General features: G+C 37.3%; 1 protein-coding gene across 1 annotated transcript in view; it reads left to right on the forward strand.

Moving 5' to 3' along the window:
* LOC119780103 (MICOS complex subunit mic25-a-like) overlaps positions 1-26,405 on the forward strand; it is a 96,377-nt gene that overhangs the window by 27,054 nt on the left and 42,918 nt on the right. Inside the window, exons 5-7 of the mRNA XM_038280005.1 lie at positions 5,922-5,942; positions 12,365-12,448; positions 22,847-22,917. Of these exons, the coding sequence (XP_038135933.1) occupies positions 5,922-5,942; positions 12,365-12,448; positions 22,847-22,917 (176 nt within the window). The remainder of the gene's footprint in view (positions 1-5,921; positions 5,943-12,364; positions 12,449-22,846; positions 22,918-26,405) is intronic.

Raw genomic sequence — 26,405 nt, forward strand, 5'->3', positions numbered from 1 at the left:
AATGTATGTGTATCCTCTTTGATGATGCCTGGTTGGTTAAAAATAAAATGTATTTCCTTTATGAGCCTTTCATGCTAAGGTTTTGGAAAATGCTTCATTTTTAACTAACTTAAAATACTGATAAATCATAAGCTTAGATTAAATTATTCTGCTTGATCAATAATTTGTATTAATATACCTGTGACAATATATTGGGGTGAAGGATGTCCCCATTTTCAGGTTTATACTCTCCTCTCTGTTTGTTTTGGCATCTTTCTCCTCCTTTCTTCCTAATTAAAAAGCCAAATCAGGAGTTTAACTGTGCACACCGTGTCTCCCTGTGACATTCTCCAGACTAATCCTCATTTTATTCCCCGTCCCTAATTTCCCCCTCTCCCTCTCTCTCTCCCTCTCTCTCTCTTCTCCCGGCTTTCAGGCTAAAACCAAACTGAAACCTTTTTGTCCCCAAACACATAGATTCATTCACACATTCCATTTGCATAATTTAGCATTTACATAATTGATTTCCAAGGAAGCGTTTCACACTTTACGAGGTGGTGTTGGAGATCAAAAGGTCTGATACTGCCATGCGTGCACAAATAAAGACACGCACTTTCATTTACACTGCTGTGCACATATGGGTTTTGTTGTGCCACAGTCTCTGCCTCTTTTGGTTTTCTTCTCTCAAAGGGAAATAGACAGAAAACATGCTGCTTTACTGAATGGTTAAGACTTTAAGTCTAAATGAAGCCAAGCTGGTGCATCGATGACCTGCTCGGTACGAGCAGCAAACAGAATCAATTAAAGGCCAATTTATGCTTCTGACACATAGCCTCTGAAACCGTCAAATCTGTATCTGTACTGGAATACGCGTCGGACAGTCACAAACCCGTGCAGACCTCAAGCAGAAGTGCGCAGACAAAAAGCTGCTGTAATTGGTCCTTGGTATGCCTTTCCAGCTGTCTGTGTGGTCGTCCTTTTTGATTCGTTCCCAGGGCGCACCATTTTTAAAAACTGAGGAACAACTACAATGGACAACTACTACGACAGGTTAATCGGTCTTTTTGCCAACTCCATTAACAGAACCTGTTCGTCTTCGATGTCTATCAACTATAGATCCATCTCTGTGACTGTGATATCTTACAGACACGCCATTGTTGTGGAAAATAAACACTCTGCCGCCAAAATTCTCGTGGCCAGCCCGTGAACTTCTAGCGTGTTCTTGAATAGGCTCCCCCCTTGAGCTTTGGCAGGAATCTGCTGTGCGTCCCTAGAAATTTCAGACCGACGGTGCAGTGGCATACCAGTAAAACTGGTTCGTGACCAGACCCAAGTGACGTTTGATGTGTGCGGTTGCAGAAGTATAATCTGCCCTTTAAGCTATGTTCACACTGCAGCCTGAAGTGACTCAGATCAGATTTTTTTTGCCCATATGCGGCTTGTATCCGATATTTTTATGGCAGTCTGAACAACACAGATACGATTTTTTTCAATGCCACCCAGGCCACTTGGCTATGTGGTCCTGAATCTGATACATATCTGATCTTTTCAAATGTGACCTGTGTGTGAACGGCAAGGTCGCATTCATCTGACCTGATCGTCATTAATACTCAACAAAGGTCATTATTCTGCATCTTGCTGTGCAGAGGCGGGAAGAAAAACAGCAACAATGTCAGACAATAATGCTGAGAGCAGTCTTTTTTAACCATCTTGAAAAGATTACGTTTTTAAAGTTGGGAAAGATTGCTAGATGCACTCCAGCACTACCATCCATGTTTATTTCTGTAAACACAGAAGTAGACATGGATGCTTGCTTGTGATGTCATTGCGCATATTATTTGGAAATGTGAACAGCAATGCAAAAAAATAAAATTTATAATAATCAGATTTCCCAAAAAATCATAATTGAGCATTAAGGCCTGCAGTGTGAACGTAGCATAAGACATTTATCAAAATCTATGAAATTTGTGTGGTTGTACTAAAGGAGCTTTATCCTGGATTTCCCAAATTGGTGAATCCTAATCCTTTTTTAAAATCCAGATTGAGTTTTGATATAGCTGCAAATGATTAATTTGATATCGCGTCCAGTCTGTCACAGACATTTAGATTGAACCGAATAAAAACCTTAAAGGAACACACTTTGCGATCACGCACTGTATCTTCATGCAAGCAAACCGATATAATCCTGCATCGTGATAAAACTGTTGATTTACATCCCTATTAAAAACATATGCTTCCTTCGTATTTAGATATAATGCTTCTGCCTTATAAGCAATTTCGTAGTGCTGTCAGGTCACCATGACAACCCGTTTTTTTACTGGGATCGGGTAACTTAACTTGGATGATAGAGCAATTACTTACTGTAATGGCCTTACATGTGGCAAGAGAACTGTAGGAATTTCTCTGCTCTGTTTGATCCCACTACTAACACTATATTTGGAATGGATTTAGAGCTCATGGAAGTAAATTTTAGCATGATTACTGTAGTTTGCTTACTACATTTTTCTAAACATTCTTTAATTTTTAAGTTTAAAGCAGCTGAGATTTGCTTTCGAGGAAGATCTGAGCCACATAGGTATGATGTCGGATGTACAGTACCTGGAGTCATGCTGTTTTTTATGAAAAGCAGACTCTATCAAACTGCTTGGGTATGTGTGAGTTTTTCTGTCTCCTCATCTCAACAAGCCCATTCACCTCTCCTCTAAAGTCTTTCGTCTATGGAAATGGGACGCCACACTCCTGTGAGCAACCCATGGGGATCCAGCTATACACACATGCATGGGCACTCTCAGAGCGGGATGGTTTAACAGATGGCGTCAGCTGTATCCGTTACAAAGATTACCCAAAACCACACAAATGCATTTTGCGGCCACTGGCTTTGTGAGTCCACCTCATTAAACTCAATGGTGTTTTTATGAGGCATGGCAACATTAGAGCCACCTACCGCTTTCATCTGTCCCTCTGAGTTCTGTATCCACCAGCAGACTGGGAGAGCTTAGAAAAAAAACACAACATGGCATTTTATGCCTGTCTGAATATTGTTTGATACGGGGATAACCTTGCATATATGGCCATTTAATAATTTTGGTTACACCATTTCAGAGAAACTCCTACAAGGAAATCATCATAGTCCTAGTTTCTAGATTGTTTTTACACAGATGCTCTAAAACAGACAACAGACATACAGTAATAGTTCTTCCTCAGGAGCTTCCATAATGCTTAAAGGGACCTAGTCGCACACTATGCCTATAACCCCCCCACAAAAAAACAGATGTTAATGTCAAAATAAAGCAAAGGTTCATCCTGATAATGTTTACTTTATCCTTTTATAACCCTGAAAAGTATTAGTGACCGACCTTGTGGCGCAGTTGGCAACATAAACCTTCCTGCCATCTGCTGGCAGTACTTGTTCATGCATCAATCAACTTACCAATTTCTGAGGCTTTAGTTCCCGCTTCAGTGAACTCCAGCGTTGATATCGTATTCCGAGCATTAATTTTCTGTTATCCGTCTTTTAATCATTCTTCCACTTTTTTTTCCCCACTGGATCTTAGCTTAAGTTGTTTGGCTCCTTTACTTTTTCATTTACTCATTGCTCATAGGCACAGAATTGTACCTCTACGGGATCCTGTTAAGGTAAATGCTGACAATGCTAAAGTTTATAACAAATAAAAAACACAGTATAAGATTGAATAAGCCAGCAGTTCGCTATCATTTATTCAGAAAGCCTTCATAATGAGGAGTGGCGGCCTAGTGGTTAATTCAATTCAGTTTATTTATATAGTGCCAGTTCACAACACATGTCATCTCAAAGCACTTTACAGTTCATCAGATCATACAGTCATATTGATTCAAAGTTTTCTATCTTAGGGAAACCAGTTGGTTGCATCGACTTATTGACTCGAATGCAATCCTTCCCACTAAGCATGCTTGTAGCGACAGTGGAGAAGAAAAACTCCCTTTTAACAGGAAGAAACCTCCAGCAGAACCAGGTACGGTGTGAGCGGCCATCTGCCGAGGTCGACTGGGGTTCAAGGAGACAGAAGCAGAGATACAAAAAGCAGCTGTAAAAGGCGGCCCCGTCCAGGAAACACACAGCCAGGCAGACGAGCTTCGAGCCAACCAAAGTTAGGGCATAGAGCTTGGAATCCTGAGGTTCTGAGTTGAAGCCCCACTCCTGCATACTACCACTCTGGGTCTCTGAGCAAAGACCTTTAACGCTCGATTGATCCCCGGGCGCCACACGATTGCAGCCCACTGCTCCCCAACGGGATGGGTTAAATGCAGAGATTGAATTTCTCCAATTTGAGATCAATAAAGTTCAGTTATTTATTAATTATTTATATGCAGCCAGATTGAGCTACTTGCCTACAGATTCGTGAAGTCATTAAATCATTCATTAAATCAACTTTCTCATATTTTTTTCTGTTAATTGAAAGAGAAAGCAATCCTGTAATATTCGAATCTTAAGCCGATGACAATGATGAAAATCCTAAGTTGTATTAATACATCAAGACAAGAAACACTGTCACAAGAAAATGATGAGTCACATTTTGGCAAAATTTTTTTGGAAAATGTGGAATCCCCATTTGCAGTTTTCACAGTTAGATTACAGGTGTCATAAGTTAAAAACTATTTGATGGAGCATCCATGATCAGGGTTAGATACTGTCACACACTGAACTTAATACTCAGATTTTTGTGTATTTCTAATTCAGTTCCAAAACCAAAAAGACTCTCTAACATGTTTTGTGTATTCGCAAACAGGGTAAAGTTTTTTCAAATCTAAGTATCATATCCAGTTTAGATTTGATCTGTGTAAGTATTTTAAATCACTGTCATTATCTTGGCTTAGGGAAATGTTTGTTTCCTCTTGCTGAAATGCAATTTTATTGGAATTCAGCACCTTTATTGATATACACCCAAAGTTCTAACCATCAAAACGGAATGAGTTATATTAGGTGTATAAGACAGCTATTCTATGTTATTTTCTAAACTGAAGGAATTACTGCAATGCTGTTCTATGTAATGATAAACAGAAGTTTGACTGATTTAATTACACAAACCACAACAGTTATAGCTAGAGGTAATTGATAGATTGTATTTTACTTACAGCTTTATCTTTGTTGGACTTTTAATCTAAAGATGGTTTAAACTAACGGTGAAAAAAGAGTTTTAGAAGCTATGAAGCATCCGTTAAACTTAAGTACCTTTAGGGGCTAATGGTAGGCCGATCTCTGTGTTCTCACATTTGTGTTGTGTCTGTCACAACATTTCTGCTTCCTATGGAGCATCCAGAAGCTGCAACTAAAAGGATTTAAAAGATGTTGAGCCTAATTAGATATTTATAACACTGCGTTATCAGCTGTATTTAAATGCAGCATTTATTAGTAGATTCTGTACAACATGGCATTTTAGATCCTAGTACCATATCAGCAGCTGTATGGGAGCTAAATGGGCTTTATGCACAACTCCATTACTTTTTGAACTTAAGAGAACTCATTTGTTTCTGGTCTTTCATTACCGGATGAACTGAATAATCCGGTTGTGTCTGGCCATGGTTACTGAGGTCAGGCACGCCTGGAATAATCGATTCATCAAGTAAGAAGACAGGAAAAAAAAGAGCTGCCTTAAGTTTAGGAAGTATTTGGATCATTAGTATGGACAGCTTTCATTGAATCTGGTTTTCTGAAGTCTTTAGAGGAAGTATCCCTACCATAACGATGCAGCTTTGATGATACATCTTAATAGATGAAAGGTAGATTTAAATATTTTATGCAATATTAGAAACATGAAGGGTTTTGGAGCAGAGAAGTACTAAAATTCCTTCTTAGAAAAGTTTCTGAATGCTACTTTCTGAATCTGTCTTTTCATAACCTCTCTTTTTGCTATCATTCCACCTTCCTTGTTCTCTCTAACTTCAGTTCCCTCTCTCTTTCCTAGCCAGCAGATTTGGATGCTTGGGTAAGCAACAACACTTTTACCTTCTTAGTTCGACTATTCCTTTCAGTCTACGTTTATTTCTCTATTTAGATGTCATGTTTTCATCGTGCATTAAAGCTAGGCTGCAAGTGTGCTGCCGCCATCATCTCCACACAACAAACCTTTGGGAGGTATTCAGCTAGAAAATTACACATCATCTGTGCTGCTGGCAGAGGAGATTTTACATGTAAACGCACATATACACACATTCTCCAAGTTTCAGACAGCTGCTGTTGGAAAGGAGGGCACAGTGTAAGGACTTGCAGATGTGCCCTTCGAAGATGTGTTTGTCTTTAAGTTAGAATTAGATTACACTGGAGTTTGATAAATGTTATGTCTATCAGTGTAAGTGTGATTGTCTGCATCCTGAAATATTGTAATTGTTCAGATAAATAGTTGGTCTGTCAAGAAAAAGTGTCTTCATCAATGTGATATAGTTTTTTTTTTTACAGTGTCCTGTCTGGCAAGGTGGCAATAAGAATAATTGTCTTGATGCCAAAAGGAGCCCAACAGATTTTACTTTCACAAGTGTAGCGGTATCGCAATTGCCATACCGCTCCACTTGTTTCATGTATATAAATTGCTTTATTATAATTATGCAGGGAGTTTGTGATATAGTGATATAGTTTTTGGTGTGTATCTTTTGAGTAGTTCATCCATGTGTGATGTCTGTAGTTTATTTGTTTTCAAGCAGAATGTCACGTTCATACTAGATTAATTGCATTCACAAACCTCTATTTTAAACTAAACATTTGATTTGTTTGAATGTACAGAAAGATAATTAATCGGCCATAAAAGGCAAAGATATTTGACCTCTGGAAAGATTTCAGGGAGTGTGTAGGTGTTGAAATTGACTCAACAGTCCGCTTTACACTTTTTGTGCTTCAGTCAAAAATGTCTAAAAAGCCAGATTTAAAATATTTTACTCCTGAGCTACTAATCACTGAAAAATTGAGAAGAATCCAAGTTTCAATGTTTACTAATTTTTATTTTTCTAAAAAGATGCATAATAGGTCATTTGTTTTCAACAAAACCAGGAATTGCAACAGTTGTGGAAACCCTCAAATCCATTTGAAATAAAAATACCCAAATCAATATTGTTATAGGAGTTTCTTAAACTTGACAGAGCCAAGTTTCTCTCAGCCACTGGCCACTAGGAAGGACTTATGTATATCCATAATTGTTTTGCCATTAAGTACAGTGAGCAGAAAGAACTGCAGAAAGGGCTAGCATCTCAGTGTCAGGTCGCCATGACAACCATTTGATGGTGTCCATGTGCACAGCTTGGTACCAAACATTTTATGCATGTTGGGTATGAAATAAACTATGAATATGTTAAAACCACCCTAAGACCTTTTCAATGTATGAAGTAGGGGTATAAATCACACCCATCATGGCAATTCGATTCAGTATCAATATCCTGACCCAACCATTCGATTATTTTAGATACTCAAGAATACACCCCGATATGATACGATTAGATTAGATTAATTGGTTAATCTCTGCTAACTCTGCTGTGTCTGTCTTACCTACTGTTTACGCGAGTGTGTGTGTTCCAACGGAAAGAGGGTAGTGGTTAAAGGAAGCAAGGTAGGAGGGAAAAATAAGTTTAGCCCACCGAACCCCGCTGAATCAGAATTGCGTCCAGAAGCAAATGGATAAAAATAGACAGGAGAATAAAACAAAACATCAATCGATACTCTAGCAGACGTGCCTATGTGTCGGATAGTCGGCTTTTGGATCGACGCATTGATACAAAATGGGTATTATTTACACCCCCAGTATGATGAGGACCCATGGTGCTGTGGGCCTGTTTCTGAACCTGAAAACCTTTTTAGAGTGCATGAAATCATAAGATCTGTTGTTCTCCATGAGAAACAGGAATTGGGTCATAATTGGGTCTTTTGAAAGGATAATAATCCAAAATATGAGCAAGATCCTTAACCTCACACTGCTCCCCAGGTGCTCCACGATGGCGACCCACTGCTCCCAAAGGGGATGGGTTAAATGCAGAGGTACATTTTTTGCAATGTGAGATCAATAAAGTTCAATTATTATATATTATTATAAATATGAGGCCAAGTCAACAATAGCTTCCTCTGTCTCTGTCCCATAGACCCTAAAGATAACCTGGAGACTGAACTGAAAAGAAGAACGTAATAAAATTTAAAGGACCTTGTGAAGCTGTACAGAAGGCAAAGTATATTTACAAAGTATTAGGGCTTGGTGATCAATCAGTGAATTCAAAACTGTCATGATTTTTCTTTGGGGGGGGATGCACTTGGGCTATAGTTTAGGCTGACATCAGCTCTGATAAACTTTAAACTTGAGTTCTATTGCTAGCTGCAAACATCTTGCGTGATATGTTTTGTTGTTGTTAACAGTAACAGGGCATGACAGCTTGTTTTAAAAGAATGTTTAGCAGCTTCTGTGAAGTTGCAGTTTGAATTCAGGTCACTTCCCAGAAGCGATAATGATGACAACTGATAAAGTAGCAGTCATTTCTGACGTTCATAATTTGTTTAATGAAATCAAAACGAAACGAGAAAAAAATAAATAAATCAAAAAGCTGTCAGGAAATAATAAATTAATTTAAAAGATAACTCAGATTAAGGGTTGGATATTTCTCCAATTTTCTGTGACATTGTGCTGCTGGAACGAAGATGGTGTATTAGCCTTTTTACACATTTTCTGCAGTGGTGCCAATAAATATGGACATGTTGTGCATCTGTTTATAAAGTGATCAAATTTGATGTCAATTGCTTTTCAGATTTCAGTCTGTTAAAAATGTCCTTAATGCATCATGGACACTATGATACTTTAAGCCACTGGGGTGCTAGACCTTTATAGTACCTGCCAGGTTAAGTCACCCTTAAAGCGAATGGCAACTGTGGCGAATTCAACTCTCTTAAGTTACATAGGTGAGTTTTTAAGATCAACCACTCCTATGGAATAACAAGTGCTCATAATTGACCAGAAAAATCATTTAAAATGTGACATTTGTGTAAAACGTCCGCCAAAACTCACAGTGTGCTTTATTTCTTTTATCTAGTAAAAGCAGATAATGAAAGAATCCATTAGAAGTTTCCTTAAAGAAGTTAATTTAATATTCTGAAGAATGATTAGTTTTGATGTATTTTGTAATATTTTCCAAAAACAGAGATGCATACATAAAGTAATAAAAGATGGATGTTCGACTGCTAGAGGGCTTGGTCCAAACATAAGTTTTATAAAATATAATATATGTTGTATTTAATTTAACTTAGAAATCCAGTCAGCTTCTTTTGATTAATTTAATTCATTTGAATTGAATGAAATTGATAAAAAGAACACAAACCTCAGAATCAGCTACATAATGTCATGGTGAACATGTCTCTTAGTGTTGTTGAGTACAGACTGTGTTAATAGTCAGCTGCCCCATGATTTGATGATGCTTCCCAACTTCAGTCTTTTTGTTTATCCTGCATAATTATTAATGTCATTGATTTCTGCTTCTTTATTTCTATTTGTATTTATTCATTAAATTCTTTGTTTTTAACAAACATTTTTAAGTTACAGACTGTATGGTCTTTGGTTATAAAAAAGAAGTCTAATTTTTCTCACCACTGCATGCATGTATCTTTCTTTAAGCTAAACTGCCAAAATTTTTTCAGAGTGTCTCTCCTTTTTCTTTTATTTTGACATCTGCCTTTTGTCTTCCTCTGCTCGCATGCTGCTTTGCCACGGCCCAAACAGTGGGTCTTCCTTCAGCCAGTCCACCATCTTGCTGCCTGTCAAAGCTTGGCTCAGCTGGCTTATTAAAGGCTTTCACCTCCTGCTAATGTCGGCAACACCATGTCACCTCCTGCCACAGCTGTGCCAATCTCATGCCACCTCTCTAGTTTTGTAAGTGTCATTGCGTGGTGTTGATGTGCAACCAAATGGACTTTCTCACAGCTACTCTGTCACTATTGCATGGATTCTAGTGAAAACACATTAGTCTGCAGCTCTCCATCACTTTAATTGTGCTATGTGGACATTTTTGGATCCTTTTTGGGACTTAAAATGAATGAATATTTGCAAAAGATTTGGACAAAACTTCTCATTCAAGCAGTGTTCTTTATTTTTATGACTATGAAAACTGTAGATTCACAATGAAGGCATAAAAACTATGAATTAACACATGTGTATTTATATACTTAACGAAAAAGTGTGAAACAACTGGAAATATGTCTTATGTTCTAGGTTCTTCAAAGGAGCAAACTTTTGCTTTGATTACTGCTTCACACACTCTTGGCATTCTCTTGATGAGCTTCAAGAAATGGCTTTAATTTCACAGGTGTCCCTGTCAGGTTTAATAAGTGGAATTTCTTGCCTTATAAATGGGGTTGGGACCATCAGTTGTGTTTTGCAGAAGTCAGGTGGATACACAGCTGATAGTCCAACTGAACTGGACTATCAGCTGTGGAATTATATACTTTTTTTGTAAAGTATATAATTCCACATGTGTTAAATCTTCAATAATCATAGTCATAAAAATGAAGAAAACTCTTTGAATGGGAAGGTGTGTCCAAACCTTTGGTCTGTACTGTGTGTGTGTGTTTGTGTGTGTGTGTGTGTGTGTATATATATATATATTCCTTTTTTGAACTATATTTCTTCTTTATACTACGCTTCTAGGCTCAGTCATGTGAATAAAATCTGATTTCCCAGTTTTAGCAACAGTTTGACTTGCTGCTATGTGTGACAATATAGTAATGTGAAATGTAAGCTCAGCAAACATTTTCAGAGACTGTTTTACAGCAGCCCTGTGTGCATAATCAGGTTAAGAAAGTGTATACTTTTTTATTTTTATATCCAAGAACATTTGCACCATTGTAACTCTTCTGCTTGTATGTACAGTACAGAGGGATTAATACTTTTGGTTCTACTGGAATTATTAATTAATGTGTATTTTTTTAAGATATATTAAGCAAAACTTTCAGGCTGTTTGCTGAGATTTTCACATAATTTAAACATCGTATTAGTGCCCCCTGTGCTGCTGCTTTCTAAGTGAATTAAACTTTGTTTTATTTGGGTCTTATTGTGAATTTCCAAATAATTATCAGAAATGTGTGGGTTTGTCTTAGCCCATTTACAAAGCCACTTGCCAACCACTTACTTCATTACTCACCTATTTAGTAATCACATGTGTAATTCTATTTCAGTATAGCTGCAGCTGTGCTGCGAAGGTGTCACAGGTTTGTAGAAGAACATTAGCAAACAAAAGGCATCATGGCGACCAAGGAACACAGCAGAGGGTCAGGGAGAACATTTTGAAGTAGCATAAAGCAGGGTTCAACTTTAATACATTATATTAAGCCTTCAGCAGCTTTCTTTTCTTTTTTTGGAGATAAGAGTACAGAAAAAATGCAAGATATCTCAATCTCCCTGTACTGACAGGAAAAATAAGGAGAGCAGTATTCAGTGAAGCAGGCAAGGGGCTCTTGATAGAGCTGCAGGTTCACAGCTCTGGTGGGAAGATCTATTACCGGACAAGTTTTAGCTGAGTACTTCATTGCTGATTAAAGTCCATGAGAAAAGGAAGCACAGTCTGTGGTTAAAAAGAAGCTAGAGAGACAGAAAACATGTTAAAGTAGGTACTTTAATCAGATGTAAGCAAGGGTAAACTTTCTGGTCTACTTGCACAATATTTAGTGTTGTGGAAAACTAACAGTGTAGATCACCCTGGAGTTCTCACATTGAAGCATGTTTACCTTCAAGCAGGATGAAAACTAAACATTTTGCCAGAGATACAGTGGATTAGATTTAATGAAACCATGCTGGGATGGGACAAACCAAGAATCAGATGAGGATGTTTTGAAAAATTAATAAAAAAATCACTTTTCACACATTATCTATCCAATCTAACTGAGCTTGAATTCTTTTACCAAACGGTGTGTAGAAACGTCGGGGTCTAGCTGTGCAAAGCAGTTACCATTGCAGTGGAGGTATTGATAAAGCCAAGGGAATACAAATGTCTTTTTTTTCAGATTTTAATAGAAAAATTCTTTGGATGTTAATCAATAATTCATCAATAATTTTCCATCTCACCAGTAGTTAGTGTTTTGTGTTGGTCCATGGCAGTTAGTTCCCCATTAAAATATGCTGAAGGTCATTTTTAAAAGTTGATAAATTCTTCAAGGCACTCTTAATGATACTTGGTATTTAAAAAGAGATTTATTTTTTTCCTGACTCTCCTTGGTAGGACAGGTTCAGTACTTACACAGATTTGCACAGTTCTTTTACATGGCATTATCATCTCTGCATGGAAAATAAATTTCCAAAACAGGAGTCCTCCTCATTTAATCATTCTTACTTTTTTTTTCTACTTATAATGTCTGCTGTCATGTATAATCTCTGTTCTTTCATGTTTTCTTCCCTAGGCTAAAAAGTTGGAGCAGAAAGAAAAGGAGCTGGCCACCATTTCCAGTTTCTACAAAGAACAACTAGAAATACTGGAGAAAAAAGTAAGGGTGCTTTTCCCATTTCTTAAAGAATCAACAGTTTGTTGTCATGTCATCATAATGACATTTTGCATAGACACAAGCTAAAAATGCTCATGAGATGCACAGAAATGTTTCTATAAATTACAATAATTTGTTGCATCTTCTGTTTTCAATATGTTTTGTCATGTCTTCTTTACTCTCCCTAAACAACCTTAGGATAATTAGTGAGGTAGCTTGATCTTATACAAAGCACACATGCGTCTGATAATACCATTGCATATCTAATTGTTAAGCGAGTGTTAAAATTCAAATTAAACTAAAACGCAGCAGATGGAAGTTCAGATGTAATGGAGCAGCATTTAAGAGAAGCTTCCCAGACAGATTTATTTGCATTATTACATATGGCAAGGCAAGTTTGTTTGTGCAAGACTATTCATACACACAGTAATTTTAAGTGCCTAAGAAGAAAAAAAGAATGGAGATAAGATGCATTAAAAACTCATTATATGCAGTATTTGCATCACTTATATGTGTTTTTTTTCCTAACCATTTTGGGGGTTAAAAAAAAAAAAAAAAAAAAGATAAATGCAGATTGTTGGGTACCTCAGAATTCATAAAAGGAAAACCCATCCTCTTTCAAGTTCGGTAAAGTATCAGTAGCTGATGAAGAGGTGGTTCTTATGTTATTTATTGGGGAAAAAAGACACTTCAGATGTCACTTTATCATTGTTTGGTAAACATTAATAAGTCCTTCTGGTTCAAAAACACTCTAAACCGATGATTCTGTGGCTTATAGATTTAAGCCCAAAATATTTTTATGCAAGTCACTTTGTCCTGTTTCTGCAAACCCACATCATCATCTCTCCACCCCCATACCATTATAGTGAGACTAGCTGTAAATATGCTTTTTGGAAGACTGACAACTGTCCCACATTACACTGAACCCCATATAATTTCAAAATAATCCTTTCTAAATTGGTTGTTTGCTTACATACTTCTTTAAGGTCACCGCTGTTGTCTTCCTAGCTTATCATTGTTTTAACCTAGCTGTATAGCTTAGAGCTGCAAAGAGCCAAACTTGTATTTCTAAGTGGCACTTAGATAATTTAATGAATCCAATTAAATTCTGGTTACAATAAGCAGCACCTGGCTGCTTCTCTCCTTCACAATAGTTTCTCTTTTAAAGCTTAATCTTTGACTATGTTCACACAAAACAGACATCACGTAGCAGTGCAGTGTTTGCTGAAGTAATAATGTTCCTGCATGTCACTAGAAGTGTTGAATAAAGCTTCATTGAAAAAAAGAAAAAAAATGCTGGTGTCTCAGTATTATTGTCAGACTGTTTAGAAATGAAAGCTGAGGGTAGAGTGAACACTTTATGAAAAAAACGGTGGAAGGAGAAAAAGAACAACAGGTCGGAGTTATTAACCACAACCTTTAGTGGAGCATTTAGCAACTGCTGCTGCTGTTTGGTCTGTTTGCTTAGAACCGTTCAGACTATAGACGCTTTGAAAACTTGGATATGTTTCATATGTAGTAGCATATATAGGAGTGGTTCAAATTAGATGTTATTTTTAGCTGAAAAGATCTGAACTGGGCCGATTTGAATGCCTTGAGAGAGTCTGATATGAGTTACATATGAGTATAAACATTTGATTTGGATCACATTTGTGTGTGAACATAACATTTGTTTCATATTGATATTGTGAGAAATGCTTTTTTTTTTTTTTTTTTACCGTTGAAGTAAATGATTTTAGAACATGTTTCAGTTTTATTTTTCCCAGACGTTAACAAGTCATTACTGATAGAGGATGCTATTTATTTTCACAGTGACGTAAATAAAAACCCATGTTGAGTTCTCATGCTAAAGAAAAGCCACAATGGTCGCCTTATATCTATGTTGCAGATTCTAAAAGATTTATTTGACTTTGAGGAACAACCTAATTTGGGAAGAAGATATTAGCTGAATTTACCTCAAATCACAGACGGAGTACAGAGCAAGAAAGGACTAACCAGGAAACAATTTGTTAGTAATAACATTAATTAGCCGTAATATAAGAATATAAAATAAAGCTGTGAAAGCATCAAAGAAAAATCTTGCCCTTTTCATTTTCCCCTTACCTCCTCTGGGCGTTACTGTTTGCATTCACAGCTTTCCTCTTAAGTATTAATTCAAGACTCTTTGGCTCTTCCACTCTATCCTCCCTCCCTGCGGCAGGGCCCATCAGGTATACAGGAGGGGACCTTATCTAGTTCCTGGCACTCACCTCCTTTAGGCCTCTGAGAAAACCTTTTACATAGCCGAGTTAAATGGAGGGGTCTCTGCATGACTCGTAGAAAGCGGCACACGTTGGAATGGTTGACAGAGAAGACTGATTGGCAGGAGAGTGCAGAATGCTCTATCTTTCTTCGCTTGCTGCCACAGTCCTCTTTTCTCTCCTATCTTTTTCTCCCCCCCCCCCATAATTTTCGTGCAGCTGACCTGCATGTGGATGAGGGAGTGAGAAAGAAAGGGACTGAGTGGGAGGAGATAAAAAAGGCTATATGGACTGTGCATTAAACAGACTGTCTGTCCTCAGTCGGCTGCCATTTTCCACCTTATTTTCCTTCATTTTGCAGTCCAACACTTTATTTATCCAGCTCTCCATTCATGACATCGTTCCCATTTTGCTGCCTATCTTTTCCTTTTTCCTTCTCCAATAACCATCCCTGAATTTAGCTGGTTGAAAATAAAGGGTCTCTTAAAAACCTGGATGGTGACTGACACAGCTTATATACATAAAATTAGAAAGACATAAGCACTCGTATAGTCATGATTCAGTTATATATTGAAGGAAGCATTATGGGATGCATGTTGAAGAAATAATAAAAAAAGAAATGTATAACCTAGCCAATGGACTTGTTTTATCTGTCCCCTCTCTACTGCTGCCTGTAGTCTTAAAGGATTTCTTTTTAGGTATGAAAACTGCCTTAATCTAGATATTTGCTAAGTATTTACTCAGTCCATACAGAACAGATAAATATTTAACAGAATTACAACAAACACCCCACATTCAGATTTAGTTTAACTAAGATCAATATATTATCTATTTCAGATGATACCTGAGTGAAAAAATTATATTAACAAAATATCAGATATACCAATTAGATGCTTCAAAAAAAAAAAATCACCAAAACTATAGCTTAATAAATCAAACCGTGACTCAAAATGAACTGCAAATGTCTCGGATCTCGACTTATATAATTTTATTGTGTTCTAATGCTTCACAATAAAATAAAAATAAAATAAAATCCTCTTCCAATAGGCGGAATGATTTGAGTGATATGTGCCTGCTGTCCATCATCCATGCAAAAATACAGAATACATCAAACATGCTCCAGTGTCCAGTTTGTCTCTGGGATAAATGAAGATAATAAGCTTTTCTGTTTGTATAAAGGCTGCGGATGCCTTGTGAGTCCACTACTGACACAAATGTGCAAACAGCCTGTGTGAGGGGGAGTATGTGTAAACGTGTGATTATTGTAACAGGTTCACGTACAAGCTGTCATCTTTGAAGTGCATTCTATACAGCACCCGATCCACTATACACACTTTAGGTATACTAGCCAGTGGTGTGCTTTTTTGATTACAAAAATTCACTGAAAACCACACAGCTGAAAAATGACATTAGAATTGTCTTTGCTTTGCAAAATATAAAATTTAAAAAACTTGGTTTAACAGATTTATTATAGATCCGATTTGATAAGTTTTCATCTGTATGGCTCTGTCTCGTGTGAACTGGATGGATATGGATGGTACATACCGTCCTGCAGGTGCTGGCATGGTGGAGCTTTCTGTAAACATAAGTAGATTCAGTCACCCAGGACAGTGCTTAAGCACAAGGCTTCTGGACCTAAAGGCCTGGTTCTTCCCAAACAACTAATCGCAAGCCCAGCCAAGACTGTTCAGACCTCTACAAAGGAGAAGCTAAAAAACAGCTTCACAAACACATGGGCAAACACGTTGGGCCAGTTGTTAATTTACACCTCAAAGAGAAAGTAAACTGATTTTCAGATTAGAAAGTAAAGCTTTTGTACTGAGAAAACAGGTGGTTTGAGAAAGTAGGGTAATAAACTTAAAACAAAAAAAAATAGGACAAATAAGATGAAGATTTATGTAAGGATTTCATGTGTTATAAGGATGGAATCAGATTATATTTGTCTGCCAATGCATTTCTTTTATTTATTTATTTTTTAACTATTCTGTGGCCTTGTAGGGGACATGTTTGGATTGTAAGGCCACAATAACTAAAGCATTGAGCTGAATACAGTGTAGGGCCACTGGTTCACTTGTTTTAATTACCCTGCTGATGACCTTAATGGCTCTATTAGTGTGATTGTTCTGAAGCGAAGTTACAGTGGGGCAAAAAAGTATTTAGTCAGCCATCAATAGTGCAAGTTCTCCCACTTAAAAAGATGAGAGAGGCCTGTAATTTTCATCATAGATATACCTCAACTATGAGAGACAAAATGAGAAAAAAAACCCTGAAAATCACATTGTCTGATTTTTAAAGAATTTATTTGCATCTATGTCTTGCATTCAAATCCAGCGTATCTTCTTGAGCAGTTGCAGCTTTCGGAAGAGACGACGTCCCACCAGTAAGAAGTAGACTTCGGTTAAGCCATTTGAAAGGGAACAATACAGAATTCTTTTTCTGTATCTTAGAGATTAAGTCTGTGAGAATATAGCAATCAAACAGTTGTTTTGAAATTAAATTGTACATTTTTTCAAAACAGGGATTTATTTCCCCCTATATTTGATAAAACCCTGCACAAGGCATAGATAGGAGATGCAGTGTATAAATATCATTTTGTTATCATTATAATTTTGAAAATGCTTATCAGTATTCCCTCCATCTCCATGGCTTTGAACCTCATCTTTCTTTACGCCACTCCTTTAAAATATGCAGTCCCCTCATTTTAATTGGCTGTAACAAATTAGTTTAAATGTCTTAACATTTGCGTAGCAACTTTTTAAAACATTTGCAACATGCCCAGTTATTGCATATGCTGAAGAAAAAAAAATGCATGTGAAGATCAGGTTCATAGTCTTGCATAGAATATTGAATGACATTGTAAAATAAAATTACAAAAGAAGATTTAAATATATCTAAAGTGAATTTAACTGGTTTTGCTAAAAACTTGATCAATAACCTCAAAAGCCTATTTTCACCTAAGCAAACCAGTAAATACAGACATAAAATGTAACCAAAATATTGCGTTTACTGAACACACGGACACATCCTCCAAATCTCTCTTCCAGTCCCCCGCCTCCACTCTCTCACTCTCATTTATTTTTGGAAGCCCTCCTAATCTCTCTGCAGTGTACAGGTAGAGTATATCCTCCTTCCTGTGGCAACATACCCTGTGACTCTGTAAACAAGTCTTAGTTTAAAATTCACCTCGTTTAATCCCTTCTTCTTCCCCGTCTTCATCGACTTGTCCCTCAGAAAGAGAAATTAATCCGCCGTCGTCCATGCATGGAGCGTGAAAGAACCCCTCCCTTCGAAACCCTGACATCAGCCCATCTCAGTCAACAGCTCCTAGAGGCTGTTCAGACAAGTGTGCATGCAAGGATCGTCTGAACACAGATTCGGGAGCAAACACAGATTTAGTCACACACCTGCATGTATGCAAGATTATACACAAACACAGCACACTTGCGTTCACACTAATCCCCTGCATGAGCCTTTCCAACAACCTCAAAACCTAGCTCTTCCCCTTGGAGGGTTATCATCTCCCCCTTTTCAGTCTCTCCACATTGGGCTTTTGTCCCAATGGGTGGAAACGACTGGGAAGAGCTCAGAGCATGTATGCCAGTGATAGGCGATCCTCTTCTCTGGTGTCAAAAGAGCTGATCTATGGCTGCTGCTTTAGGTCTGCTCGCATACAAAGACTCAAAATTACATGTTAATAGACTGGAGCACAAAACGGTCCCACTGTCCCAGAACAACGCTAACAGAGAAGCTGTACCTGCTAATCCAGATGCTCTAATCATGACTCAATTTCTTTATTTAATTTTTTTCTTGTTTTCTTTCTTGCACGGCTAAAAAATGCTAATGAATATTTTCTAGTTTGGTACTTCTTTTATTATAAAAAGTATTTGTAAATATGCTGAAGAAAAGGGAAAATGCTGACTACCCTGCATAGTATGCTGAACATTTTTTGTTGTCACACGTACAGCTAAAGCTTATTTAAGGAAGTACAAAAAGCAAGCTTCCAATTATATCTTATTGAGAGAAAACCTAGCTATCCATATCTACCTATGTTAAAAAAAAGAAAAAAATTAACACTCCTCAAGCAAAACCCAAGCCACATTGAATTTGTCTGCACCATAAACATCAAGTCAAATTCCTTGTAAGTGCAACAGCTGTGTACACTTTATGTTGACGAGTCGGGTCGCACTTTCTTATTTACAGGTCCGTGCCAGATTTTAAATGGGGATAATTGTGGGTAACTGGTCGAGTCTCGGTTCGTAAAACTTTGGGTTCACGCAGATACAATTTTGAAAAATCCGATATATTTTTATCTGTATCAGTTTGATTAGTTTATCATTTATTTTTCAACTTAAAACCAACAATAAAAATACGAGAAAAAAAATGTTTTCTCCTGAATTTCGTTACATTATATAGAGATCAAGAACACTTATTTTATCTTCCCATTCTAAATTAGATATATACAGGTAAAAGCCAGTAAATTAGAATATTTTGAAAAACTTGATTTATTTCAGTAATTGCATTCAAAAGGTGTAACTTGTACATTATATTTATTCATTCCACACAGACTGATGCATTCAAATGTTCATTTCATTTAATTTTGATGATTTGAAGGCAGCAAATGAAAATCCAAAATTCCGTGTGTACCAAAATTAGAATATTACTTAAGGCTAATACAAAAAAGGGATTTTTTAGAAATGTTGGCCAACTGAAAAGTATGAAAATTAAAAAATATAAGCATGTACAATACTCAATACTTGGTTGGAGCTCCTTTTGCCTCAATTACTGCATTAATGCGGCATACAAGCCTGCTTTTCTGATAACTAGCTGATCTGGCCCATCATCTGCTCCTAGTTTAGAAAATCACCATCAAATCAGTTTTATAATAAATATGAATACATTGAAGACTTATATTTGGATGAATATATTTAATTAAACACCAGTGTCCATTTATAAAAAAGTTCAACAAACATCCTTTGTGCATCAGTGCATCAAAGAGAGCTACAGATGCATAAATAAATAATCCAGCTGGAAGAAGAATATGTGGCGCCTAAATTATTTATCAGTCCTCCACAACCATGAAACTCACCGGTTTGTAACAGCCCTGCTATCCAACATGCACACAGTTTAAGTCACACCTGTTTACAGCACAGCGTGATGCTCTGACTTTTTTTCTTTTGCTAAATTCAAGTTAATGATGAAGCAAAAACATAAACAGGGGTCGATCAGCAGATCTCAGATATGGTGTCTGCAGCACCTAGATGTAAGGAACTAAAGGAGATCTCATGGCTTCTGGATATGTGTGCTACATGTCAAGCATCCAGTGCTGATTGTGATAGAAGATTTGGTTTAATGAATTATATATAAACAGTATCCAGAAAACTCTTCAAGTGACAGATTTGGACAACCATTGGAGAAGTGAGAAGGATGGATGTGGAAAAAAAGATATTTAGTATGATTTGATCCTATTCTAGTGACATTATTTTCTTTATTTATGGATATTAATCATGCAATTCTTATACTGTTACACCATTTTTATGTAATTTATGGTAGAAACGCTAAAACTGTGTAATATAAAAAACAACAGACAAAGAGCTACAGGAATTTATGCCGTATCACAAGCTTCAGCACACATTTCAACCCTCATCCTCACCAAAGCAGGACTCTTACATATACAGTAGCATACTACACATCTCATGGAGGTTTTTATTTTAATTTTAAATTAAAAGTAAGCTAATAGAACTTGTTACTATAATCTCTTATTCTTTTCATAAACCATGTAACTTACTGTGATCCCGGGTTTATAACAAGTGGTGTATGGCCTCCGCACACACATCTGATGTTGCTCACAGTGGTCCTCAGTGTAATCAGGGAGTTTTTGTGTATGCTCAGACACATGATAAATTAGAGGGAACATTGTATCTTGTCGTATGCTGGTGAAGATTCTCAGCCATCCAGGTCATAGTCATTCCAAAAATTTTTAAAAAACAATCCACAGGACTTTGTTTCCAAGTTTGAAGATGTTTCACTTCCCATCCAGGAAGCTTTTTCAATTCAAAATGGCAGAATTAGCATTGAATTTGAAGCTTTAAATAGTAGCCTAGTAGCCCCAAAACTTGTTTGTCTTAGAAAACATGCAAATTGAACCAGAAGAACGGGTCCGCCCCTTAGGAATGGGGAGTTGTTTTGGGCTCTTTGTTAGCCTGCAATACCTGATACTGGGCTATGTCTCTGAAAGGGGGGTCGTTCAGGCCAATTGTTGGCTTGGCTGCCCAGGCACAATGTTTTATCCCCTGCATTGGGGTGGGATTGTCTATAGTCTGTGTTCCACTTAAATTTTGTGTGTGATTCTGTGTCCATAATTTTTGTGTGATTTTGTTTGAACTAGCAAGTATTCAATGAGAATATTTCATTCATTCAGATCTAGAATGTGTTATTTGACTATTCCTTTATTTTTTGAGCAATGTAGAGTGATTTTTTTTTTTTTTTTTTGGGAGGAAAAAAAAATTACGCCTGCTCAGTGTTGCGGTGGGTAGCTTTGCTGCCTTGCAGCAAGAAGGTTCTGGGTTCGATTCCTGGCCTGGGGTCCTTCTGCTTGGATTTTGCATGTTCTCCCTGAGCATACGTGGGTTCTCTCCGGGTACTCTGGCTTCCTCCCACAGTCCAAAAACATGACTGTTAGGTTAATTGGCTTCTCTAAATTCTCCTTAGGTGTGAGTGTGTGTGTGAATGGTTGTTTGTTCTGTTTGTCTCTGTGTTGCCCTGTGATGGACTGGCGACCTGTCCAGGGTGTACCCCGCCTCTCTCCGGTAGACAGCTGGAGATAGGCACCAGCATCCCTCGCGACCCCACTTGGGATTAAGCGTGTCGGAAATGAATGAATGAATGAATGAATGGAAAAAAATGACTTGATTTATTAAAAAGGTAAAACTGTAGTTCTTTTATATTTTAGAATAGTCATATTTATTGCTTTTGTCTTTTTTAACCATAATCCCTTTGAAAAAGCAGGAAGGTACCACAGCCTAGAGTATTACTTGTTGATCTGAAAATGGGCATGACTTCTGTCTTATTGCTTTAATGAATAAGAAAGGAAATGATACAGGGTCAGATAACTACATCGCAAAGAATAGAAGCAGAACAGATTAAATGAAAAATGCCTGTGAGGATATGTTGAGTCTATTCCAACACCAGCCATTCAAAGCTGGGCAAGCCTGTCTGCAGATGAGCCTAAAATAATGAGATATGAAAAAAAGGACTTCCAGGCACTGAAGGAGTGGAAGGCCAGGGATTGTGGTGGAGGTTTGTGTTTGATCCCATCTCCTCTCTGCACAGTCACTTCAATTATCTCCCTCTCCTATCACCTCATCTATTGGAAATATAGGGAGTTATTAAGTAATGGCCTGAGAGCTGCGGTTATTGGTTTAAAATGGTGATTACTGCAGTAAATGTGTATGAGAGGGTGGCGAGTGAGATTAGGTTCGTGTTTGGGTTCTTTTAGACACAGCTTCTCATACATTTTGACATTAAGCCTCTAAGGTGATCGTCGTGAGCAGCCGACATTGAATTTTGCTTTCAGAAATCAAATCTTGCACATTTTTTCCATCTTATCCAGCGCATTATCAACTATGGATTGTGCTTAACACTGTGACCACCTGATTATTCAGGTAAAAGTGTTCTGATTATGACTTTGCCCAGCAGGTACAAGCTGCATCTGGGTTGTAATTGCAATTTAAATGCCAGGGTTTCTCGAATGAAATAAAACATTATGGAGTACCACCAGAGCGTCGATATTCAGATTTGTAAGCAGGCTGTAAAATCCAAAGGTCACTAATTTATGGAATGTGACATTTACAGTGGTTCTTTCTGCATTTTGCTCATCACTTCTAGCCTATTAATGCTTCAATTAAAGCCGCAAAAGTGATTAGAACTTTATTAATGTTATGTAGATATGCAAACTGTGAAGGTTTAATTCATTAAACTCAATTTGAAGTTTGACATAGTCATATTTTTATGCTTTATAACGTTGCAACCTCAAATCGAAAATGTTAAACCCAGGAAACCGTTTCTTTAATTAACTTCTTTGTGCACTGCACATAATCTTTGAGCTCTTGGACATTTTGACTAATTTCTCAAATTTTTTGTCTCTTTTTTTCTCCACCTGCAGAGCTTTGAGAACTACAAGCAGACATCTGAACAGTATTTTGAAGCTGCAACTAAAACCGAAGCCCTGATACGGTAAATACTGAATATATTTGAAGTGCTCCATTTGTAAAGGTGTTTCATTCTGATGCATTACATCAGTAATACTAAATAAGTATGAAGTATCTTATTTGCGATTTAAATGTGTTTCTTTTTGTTTGCTAACAGCTGATTTCAGTTTCAGAAAAGAAAACACAATTAACAAGACAAAAATCCTTGCAGGCTATTTGCAATGCTAGTGGTCCGTTAATGTGGACTCTACACTTTCCAGCTGTGTGTTAAACAGTTTTGCTCACAGTTGTGAGACTGGGTGATAATTTACTATTATCACTCCTCATTTCTTTTATTATCATATTGTGACTCAGATGTCAAATTAACATTGAGCATTCCTTTTTTTTTAATTCTTGTATAAATATGTTGTAAAATCGTGGTGAAATGTCAAAACAAAAGCCTCAGTTACTCAAAAAGACACAACTTGTTAAATGAGATTTTTGAACCTTAGATAGTTTAGTTAACATTAAAACAAAAACAACACACCTTCTTTCAAGAAGAAGAATGTTAATGGTCATTAGTGTGCCTTTAACATAGCTTCCCATCAGCCATCAGGGAGCCATAAACCTTCTCAATTGTTTGCAGCATGCAGAAACCTTTAATAGTGAATTTGCCAAAGCCTTTGATATGGTTGTGGAAGTGCATCAGGATCCAGGATGCACCATGGAGGAGGCATGAAGTGTTGGTTTTTTCATGACTAAGACCCAGCTTGCATTGTCATTAAAGAATTGAGAGCAGGTCTGGCCTAATGCTGAAGTACAACTTCATCCAGAATGGGCTGGTAATGCTCCAACTAATTTATTTTTATGGTTTCTGAGCGATTGGCTGCTCTAAGCATCACATCCTTCTAACACAGTGAATAGAATCTCATCAAGCAACTATAATAAACATCCCATGATCTTTGTGGCAGTGTATACACTGTCCAAATCAGGCCACTGGCACATAGTATATATGCTATATATCTTACCAAACTCATGAAAACACGCGACTTAGAGCCTCGGTGTGATCAATTAAAAACCTAACTTCTTTAGTCAGCATTATTACTTCTGATTGCCCACATGCTTATCAAACTCTCTGTAAGGTTATAGTTATTTTCCAGTGCAGCATTTCTAGCAGCTGCATCACTTTACACAGAAAACACCCCAAAGAACATGTTGTCAGAAATCTGATCTAAAAGCAACAGCATTTGGAATCCACAGGATAATAGAGGAACATTTGGTTTGTCTTAGATTGCATTTGTGAAATTTTATACTGACTGAGACATTTAGTTTTAAAGGTTAGATTAAGCTTTATCTGGAAAACTTGTACCAGAATTACCTCAAAATAAATGAAGGGGACGATTAGATAAGGTATCAAGGTATATATATCATGGTATAAGATCTTGTTAAAAGTCACTCAGTTAGTTTCAACATACTTTTTTGATGACATCATTTTTAGATATTAGTTTGGACCCTGAGAATGAGTTCTTTAAGCTTCAGAATAGCTTGTACCTTGGTTTCAGACTAACATTTTACACTAAGCACCGTAGTAGCCCTTACATTTCCCCTTGTGTCAACAGTCTATTAAAAAAACGCTCTTTGGGGTGGCATCACTGAAGCGGCTTCCAACACATTTATTTTATTTGTGTAGCAATTTGCTGGTTCTGATTAGAGAAAAAACAAAAGGTGACAGCGTGGCAGACAGGATACAAAACAAATTAAAAGCTCTGTGTGCTGCTACTGCTGGGCTGTTGTCATCTAATTACCAGATGCTAGCATCTGTTTCAGGAAAATCCTTCCTTTCTATCTCCCTACCTCACCTGCCTATCAAAGTAACAGAATTTTTGACTCCTCAATTTGAGGATTGGGACAACTTCAGAAGAATTAATGACCTGAGTGGGTTGCCTATTATTGTAAAGAAGTCTGTTAATTTGCCACCTGTTTAGAATAGATCAGTTGATGGAGGGAACATCTACAATTGGCAGGATTGTGCGCGCTTTTGTGATCGGGTTTAGTAAAACTCTGAAAGAGACGATCCTTTTCCAGTGGCAGATTTTGCCAAGCATTTCTGCTTCTGATTCAAGCATACCAGTTTTTTTCAACATGCGCCCACAGCCACCCTAACATTGTCAGAGTATGTGGGAACTTGTTAAATATGCAGCTTCATAACACCAATTCTCACTTCTTTTCATCATTAAGTGAGGATGTCGTCAACTTGCATTTTTTAGCACATCCCTACAATAAATTTCACAAGATTGACTTAAAACACACATAATGGAAAACACGTTTATATGCAGAATGTTCCTTCCAGATTATATTTTTGTAGTATCCTTCAAATACCATGTTCAAATATGTCCTGGGAGCAGGCTATATGAAGAAACAGTGGATAGAATGCTTTATTTAAAAAGGGATCTGAGGATTTGCAGGGGCGGATCCAGGATTTTTAAAAGGGGATGCGCAACTAAGGGTAATGTCAAGACAATGTGAAGCGAAATCAGTGTTTCCCAACCAGGGATAGGCGTACCCCTAGGGGTCTGCAAGGATATTGCAGGGGGTACATAAAAATATTTCCACATAGCAGAATTATTGCACCTAGTCTTCAAGAGTGGCTGAAGTAAGTTTCCGAAAACTGAGCATTTCAGCTGCTCCATTTTGTTCACAATGTGACACTTTGTGCAGATTCACTAGCGCATGTAGTCTCCATTCCAACATAGAAATAGGCTTAATAGATCTGACCCTTTGGATCAGGCCCATTGTCACGATATCCAATCAAGATTTTTCTTCAATAGCGTAACCAAAACAGGTATTATATACAGGTATACAATGAATTCTGTTGTATTGGAGGTGATGCCAAAAGGCTCAAGGGGTATAAATACTTTAGCAAAGGCACTGTGGGTTACAGAGTCCTTCTAGGGAAATATGAAAGTGTGGTGACCACTGTTGTATGATGGTTAGTGACCTCATCGACCACCCTGACGTCTCCCAGCTCCTGCTCTATTGAATTCAGCTCCACACTCTTTAGTCCCCAAATTTTTTCCTAATGATTAAATTTATAAAGATTAGCTTTTTTCCATAGTTGCTTGGATGGGGTGAAAAGATCACTTTAGCACGAGTTTGGTGAAGGAATACTTTTCAGGTCTTCCCCGCTGCTCTGCCTTTATTTTTCTTTTGTGCACAAAAAAATTCCCTCCTATTTCTGTTTTCTATCTCCCCCACGCAGTGAGGGAACATTTTGTATTCAGACAGTCATGTGCTCATCATGTTCTGTCAGCATTAGGGCAGTGTTTCATTGTGGGGTGGTCATGCTGTCATTTCACACTACACTGACCAGCCAGTAATTATTCTATTTACCAACTGTTCAGGGAAGGATTGGGAGAAGTACAAAATATGCTATGTAGCTAAAAATGCATAAAGAAATGTCTTTACTCAGTTCTGGAACTAATCTTTACATATCCATCTGTCACTTTATGCTTCTTTTTGTCAGAAAGTGTTTTG

Source organism: Cyprinodon tularosa, unplaced genomic scaffold (assembly GCF_016077235.1).
Source record: "Cyprinodon tularosa strain WSP-4 unplaced genomic scaffold, ASM1607723v1 ctg155, whole genome shotgun sequence".
In the NCBI taxonomy this organism is placed as follows: Eukaryota; Metazoa; Chordata; class Actinopteri; order Cyprinodontiformes; family Cyprinodontidae; genus Cyprinodon; species Cyprinodon tularosa.